Here is a 7,320-nt window from a genome sequence, read left to right on the forward strand (position 1 = left end):
TGCTGCTCATATTGGGTGCATGCCCATATAGTTGAGAGCATACTTTAAGAACTCGTGAAGTCAACCCAGTGACTCAATTGATTTGGTTGACTCGGTCATTTACTTAGTCAACCCAATGAATGACCCAGAAATGAACATACACATATATATTATATACAACAACAACAACGCCTTCATCTTAAAACAAATTGGGGTAGGTGATATGAACCAAAAAAAGAAAATCATTTTGGGTCTTCCACATGAATCCTTCTCCTCCAATCATTTTTATCCAATGCCATGTCCTGTTCAAAGCATTCATATCTTTTCCTATCATCTCCATCCATGTTTTCCTAGGCCTACCCCGACCTCTTTTAACTAATATATTCTCTCATTTCTCCATCCTTCTAACTGGAGCATCATTAGGCCTTCGCCGAATATGTCCAAACCACCGTAAATGATTTTCTCTTATCTTATTTTCAATAGGTGCAACTTATGCCTTCTTATGTATCTCTTCGTTTCAAATCTTATCTTTTATTGTATTTTCACACATTCATCTCAACATGCTACACTCATTTTTTTTAATATGATGTCTTTGGGCAGCCCAACATTCTGTACCATACAGTAAAACGAGCCTAATAGTCGTTTTATAAAACTTTTCCTTCAACCGCAATGACATTCTACGATCGCACAACACTCTAGTTGCACTTTTTCATTTCATTCACCCAACCTTTATCCTATGATTTACATCTCCATCAATTTCTCCGTACTTTTGAATGATAGATCTCAAATATTTGAAACAATCATCTAACGGTATTTCTTGCTCACCAAGCTTCACTACACTCCCATCACTACTTCGTTGCCTACTAAACCGACATTCCATATATTATGTCTTACTCTTACTCAACTTAAAACATCTTGCTTCCATATATTATATAAATTATTATATATATAAATATAATTATATGTGCATTAATAAAATTATATATTTTATATATTATAAAAATATCATATAATGCATATTATATACATTATATTGATAATATATTACAAATTATGCATGATATATACATATATTTATATATTTTATATCAATATAAAGTTAATATGACTCCGTCGACTCACGAGTCAAGGACGAGCTAGTGACGAATCACTTTGTTTTAAAACTATGGTTTTAAGGCCTTAGTGGGCTAGGCGTACAAAGTACAAAACCAGAAATAGGTTCGAACTGGAACCCTTCCGCTCAGATACCTAACGAAGGCTGAATGGCCGCCTCTTCTCTCATTCTTTGCTGAGAGAGAGAGAGAGAGAGAGAGATTCCCTCCTTTTGAGGAAGAAGGATGACACTTGCCGACGGTGACGGACCAGCAACAGAGTCTGCCGATGCTTTGCTTGAGGTCTCTCTCTCTCTCTCTCTCTCTCTCTCTCTCTCTGAAATTTGTAATTAGTCGGATTGCAATTGCCATCTTCCATAGAATGGGTCTATAATCTATACACCAATCTAGAGCTGATTGAAACCACACCACTGTGCATGTCAAGTAGTTGCAAGCGTTTCTCGTGTTAATTACTTCGTATTTTTCAACATTCCACTATATTTCTCTTGTCAACCAACACGGGAAATAAGAAAAAAGGAAAGAAAATTCCCGTTTAGAGACGTGGGTATTGTCTTGTTCACATGTTTGGATCAGGAGGCATTTGGTTTTGCTCTCTTCGTTAATTAATGACCCTGCCCTTCTGCAGCGCACTTGTTTTTGGCTTCAATGAGTGCTTATCAATATTACCATCATACCAATGAATGCTTTCTGTTATTCCCATCATTTGGTGGGTTAGATTCTTTGACACATCTAATCTAATCAGTGCTCATCTTCAGCTCTTTGTGTATGTTGCTTACACCGGTACATTTTTATGGGAAATTCCTCTAGCCTTGGAAATTGCCTTTTGAGATGGGTGTTTGGTCCTTTTATCAGGAAAAAGATGGTTAAAAGCTGGGATTTCCATGACTATCTGTTTTTTTTCTGGATAAATGGTGTTTGGAGTACTCACCTAGCAGGAAAAGTGTGATAATCTGGGGAATTGCAGTTTACCAGCTTCTCCCACTTTTCTAGTGAGGTGGATTCTCCCTGAGACTGGATTTCTAAATCTTATTTCTATGCTGTCTTTTCCGTGTAGGCTGCGAGATATGCTGATATTGATGACCTGGAGAATTTAGCATCTCTAGGTATCCCACTTGACTCCAAGGATTCTCAGGGCCGTACAGGTAAATCTTGTTACGATGCACCCTTTGATATTGTCCTTGAATTTCAAAGCATTGTTAAGTTTCTGTATCAAGAATTTTTACAAGCAAATTATTTGCTTGGTAGCAGATAATTCGCACATTTCAATATTCTTTTACACCATGCAGTAATCAGTCTCTGACTCGTTTGGTTCGTGTCTTTGATCATCTCTGTGGTTTGGGAGGGCATTTTCGCAACTTTGGAATCGTGACAGCTTCCGAAAAAAGTAAAGAAAACAAAAGGGAAACGAAATCATGTTTCTGGTCATAAAGGGTTTGAATGAAATTTCCGATCGTGTAAGAATCTGGACTGTGCCCTTGCCAGAAGTTTATGTTCTCCCAAATGTTTAAGTTAGGTAGTAACAGCGACTTCTTGTGTGCTATTCCTTTTTTATTTACATAACGCTGACCTAGGACTGTGATGAGAGTCTGAAGGGGACTGTTTGTCACTGGTCACTGCCTTAAGTGCCACAGGATTGCTTTCTTTGCTTCCAAGTAGTTGAATTTTGGTGTATGAACATTGAATGCTGATTTATCGCAAGAAATGTATTTGTTCTTGTAGTCTATCATAGAGCATTTCCCATGCTTTGTGTTATTTGAGATTATCAATGAATGAACCTTCTCTCTTTTGAATCCTTTTTATATCAGCAGATGTCATGGTGCTTTTGTATTTCATCTTTTTTGTTATCTCAAGCAGATCTCATATATTGTTTGAGCATGTTGTCTCTTGGAGCAACTTATGTCATTGTTCTTTGTTGATATGTGTGAAACTGAAAGTTTTTATCTAATCATAATAAGATTGTACTCCATATAAAGGAATAAGGGAATATATGAAGCCATGTAGAAGGCTCTGGTGGTCTGGTACTCTGGTTCATGCTGCTTTGGGTGTTCTATTCACATGAATCATAATTGAACTCATTGGCATGGGATGCATACTTTTTGCAGCACCATTCTTTCATGCTTGCAATCAAATGAAGTGCTTGAAATATCCAATTCTCTTGTTCTTTTTGAGTGGGGATAGGGCTTGGGTCTCGTTGTTGCAAATATGCATTGGAAGTGGAGGGCAAAAAGGTTGTGCACACATCTCAAATAGAACATATGGCTGATCAGGAGTGACTAGGTGGATTTCATGTTTTCTCTTTTATTTCCTTCTGAAAAATTGCCAGCAGCTAAAGATGCATCACATCAAGTCGCATGCAATGGCTTCAAGGGAGAACGGATTGAAATAGTTGGATAAAGAAAAGAAAGAAAAATATCCGTTTATACTGAAAATACCCCTAAACTTGTTTGTATAGAGGGTTTCGGAACATACTACCAAATTGGCACAATGGCTACTTTCGATGACTATTGACTTCAAGCTGGGGGAAATGCCCTCTCTGCAGTGCTATTTATTTCAGGTGTAATCCTAGACAGTGAACTCATTCAATGGACAAGTATAGTGGGAGGTGGTGACTCTTTAAATTTGATAAAAGTTTTCTGTTTCCAATGAATAATTTTTGTAAGAAAATGGAAGAAAACAATCGCTTTTGTGCTTCCAATGTTGTTCTGCAATGGCTTGCATTTCAGCTAAACGTCATATTGGGCTGTGGACCTTTCAGTTGGTAATACAAGTGACATGCATCTATGGCATTTTCACATGTTCATGGGTGGTGGAGCAGTTGTTTGGGATATCAACCTATTTGATGAATTGCGTCAGATATGATGTTTTATGTTTATGCATCTCATGCTTAACTAATTTGTACTGTTATTTGCGGTGCAGCACTCCATATGGCTGCTGCAAATGGACATGTCGAGGTTGTAGAGTATCTTATCAGAAAAAAAGTAGTAAGCAATTTACACTTCATATCTATGCTCTCATTACTCTCTTTTGTTTCACCTATGACTAACTTCAAGTGCTCAATAATGTGTTAATTTAACCAACATTAGTTGGGATTGCCTCAAATCAATTTCATCTATTCTCTGCAATTTGGCCTTTCTTTTAGCTAATTTTGCATTTCATGGCTGTTGAGCAAATACATCTTCAAGCTGCAAAAGGTTCCTGATTAAGTTTAATAATGTACTGTGGTTCTTATTGCTTCCTGCCATCCTATAATATTTGATATCCTTTCTATGACTATGACTTTATAACCTTTTCATAGCTAATCTCGTCCTGACTTGCTCCAAGTGAGGTTAGATAAAAATGTCATCTTTTACTGTCAGCAGAGGTTTATTGGTATGTTTAAAAAACATGGTTCTGACCCCCTTTAAAATGAAAGCCTTATATTAACTTATTCCCTGTATACCTAATTTTAGACCGTCTGATGTCCTATGCTAATGGCAGTACTTCAGTTTTGAAGCGTCTTTTGATTATAACAAATCAGAGAACCATAACAAGAATTTTTTTATGGTGTTGGACTATGTTTAGTAATATTTCCCTTTTACTGGTAATGTGCTTGGTTCTATATTAGTTACTTCCAATGCACTGTTTACCTCCTATGTGATGGATGATGTGTAGCCTTGTAAGTTTGGTTCCTAAGGTTTCCATTTCATTAAGCGCATGTGTGGGTGTTTAAAAGATGAGGTGACAAGAACTCACTACAGTAAGACATTTCCTGATTATGTCTTTCATGAGAACTGAAGACTATATCTTTTATGGGTTTATTCTCTTCGCTGACTTATTAGTTATTACTTCTTATGTCTGTTTTGGAATTGGACAGAAATCGATAATGAACCTTGATCTGAAGCATCATACACCTATAATTGTTGATAAGAACACCCCTCTCATTTCAGAACTTGTTTACTTTTCTACAGAATCTTAATGCTACTAATGCAGAAAAAAATACTCCACTGCACTGGGCCTGTCTCAACGGTCACTCTGAGGTAACAATGGCATTGCATGAAACTTTATTTTCTTTACTGGATACTGTGGGGTTGTTTCTAAACTCTCTTTGCATTTTCATATGAATGGCAAAAGGTGGTTAGGAAATTGATTTTGGCTGGAGCAGATGTGGCTGTTCTCAACAGGTATAATGTTCTTACTGCCTAATGAGAAAAGTTGCCCATTAATTTGTCTGTAAGTTCTTGGCTTACTGCTGGATATTATTTAAACATTGGTAGTTACGAGAGGACTCCATTGGATGAAGCGGTGAGCATGGGGAAGGTGGAGGTGGTTGATGTAATCAATTCCGCGTCTACACAAGTTGAACTCGAAGGCATTAACATTTCCTAATGTTGACAATTTCTCCTTCAGATGGAATATAGATTTCTTTCTTATCATAGTTATTTTGAGAAGTATATAAAGCCTTCAAACTCTTCTAGTTGTATCTCAAATCACCTACTAGCCATTTTGGTTGTGGCTGCAAAACCTTTCATTATCTTCACTTTGTTCTTAATTGTGCGATTTCCATAAAGTTATACACTTGCCTTGTAATTTTACTTTGTTTTCTTTTTTTGGTGTCGACCTGTTTCTCAATTCTATTAGTATATTTCTAGATATATGTAGATCCTTCTGACTCTTCTGGTTATATCTCAAAATCACCGAGAAGCCATTTTGGTTATGACTGCAAAGCCATGTACCACGTCACTTTTAGTTCTTAATTGTTGAAGATAACGATCCAGGAGATTGCACACATCCAAATGAGGATCATGGGCCCAGCAATGATTCACGTGAATCCATTCTGTTACTATAGAATAGGAATTGTAACAGCATTTTTTATTTGAATCCCTACATTTAAGATTTAAGGGATCAACTTGTGTTGTATTTTTCTTAACTATTTAATCTTTTGTAACCTGAACAGTTAACGGGAATGTGATTTACCACACTTTTCCCATCTCCTCACATCTCAATATGGTATAAGAGCAGTGAGGATCCTTAAGCCTGCGTGACCTATACTCCCATCGGCTTCTACATTTTTTTTTTACTTCACATCCACTCCAGTCGATCACGATGTCAAGCTTAAATACGAACGACACACCCATCAATGGTGCGCAGAATGACAATTTGTGTTTCCTCCATCACTGTGACAATCTAGGTAAGGTTCTTGTCTCATTAGCATTATCAACAAAAAACAAGATGGGGTTTATCAATGGATTTGTGATCAAGTCAGATGCATCGTCCCCTATGCTTGCCGGATGGACCAGATGTAATAATATGATTCTTTCATGGCTATTGAACTCTTTTTCATGAGAGTATCTACAAGTGTGATCTTTGGCAAAACGACATCAGACATGTAAAATGATTTGAAAGAGTGATTTTCTCAATCCAATGGAAATCATATTTTTCAAATCAAGCATGCCATTGTGACTCTTCATCAAGAAAAGCATTCAATCAATACATACTCTATGATGAGTTGGCAACACATATCATTCTCCTTGTGTGCACTTGTGTGGGCTTCCATGGATGCTTCCAAGGATCTATCTTATGTGTCTGGTAATTCCCTTGTCAACTTTACTTTTCATCATTCTCAAATTTGGATTCTTGATACGAGAGCAACTGATCACGTATTGTATTCCCTCTATATTTTCTTCCGTGAATGATCTGTCAGTCCCAAAGCCCGTTAAACTTTCAGATGGATCGTATAATTTGATCACCCATATTGAAAAAGTCCCCGTGACTTCAAAAATACAATGGGACCATGTCCTATGTGTTGCTTCATTCAAATTTAACCTCATTTTCATTAGTAAGCTTATCAGTTCCCTAAAGTGTATCGTAACATTTTATTATTTTCATTGTCTCATTTAGGACTCTCGTTCGATGGAGATGATTGGAGTGGGTAGAGTGCATGTAGGTCTCTATTATTTAGATTTGGACAATAATAAGGTAGTGGCCACTACCACTACTAGGCCAAATAAGTTTGATTTGTGGCATTGGTGTTTGGGCTATATTTCTTTTGATTGTTTTAAAACTCTTGTCTAAAACATGTGATTCAATTGTTTTTAAGCATTATTTATGTGAGATCTATCCGCTAACAAAGCATACTAGATTACCATTTTCCAACAGTGAAAGTTGATCTCAAAATCCCTTTGATTTAGTCTATTTCGATATTTGTAGTGGTTACTCTATTCCCTCGAATACGGAAGCCCACTATTTCCTC

The 7,320-nt window shown here is 36.8% G+C and overlaps 1 protein-coding gene across 2 annotated transcripts; it reads left to right on the top strand.

Annotated features, from left to right (window-relative positions):
- The first annotated feature begins 1,219 nt into the window (after positions 1–1,219).
- On the top strand, positions 1,220–5,978 carry LOC149843721 (uncharacterized). 2 transcript variants are annotated; one of them, XM_090001905.1, is made up of 6 exons: positions 1,220–1,373; positions 2,146–2,233; positions 4,050–4,072; positions 5,039–5,107; positions 5,202–5,251; positions 5,345–5,978. In XM_090001905.1, the coding sequence occupies exons 1-6, from the start codon at positions 1,317–1,319 to the stop codon at positions 5,454–5,456; spliced, it is 399 nt and encodes a 132-aa protein (XP_089858031.1). In that variant the 5' UTR covers positions 1,220–1,316; the 3' UTR covers positions 5,457–5,978. The 2 variants fall into 2 exon arrangements, with proteins under 2 accessions (XP_089858031.1, XP_089858030.1); XM_090001904.1 differs by having other exon boundaries at positions 4,008–4,072; positions 5,345–5,976.
- Positions 5,979–7,320: the final 1,342 nt, after the last annotated feature.

Source organism: Nuphar pumila, chromosome 3, assembly GCF_984573655.1.
Source record: "Nuphar pumila chromosome 3, dmNupPumi1.hap1.1, whole genome shotgun sequence".
Taxonomy (NCBI): domain Eukaryota; kingdom Viridiplantae; phylum Streptophyta; class Magnoliopsida; order Nymphaeales; family Nymphaeaceae; genus Nuphar; species Nuphar pumila.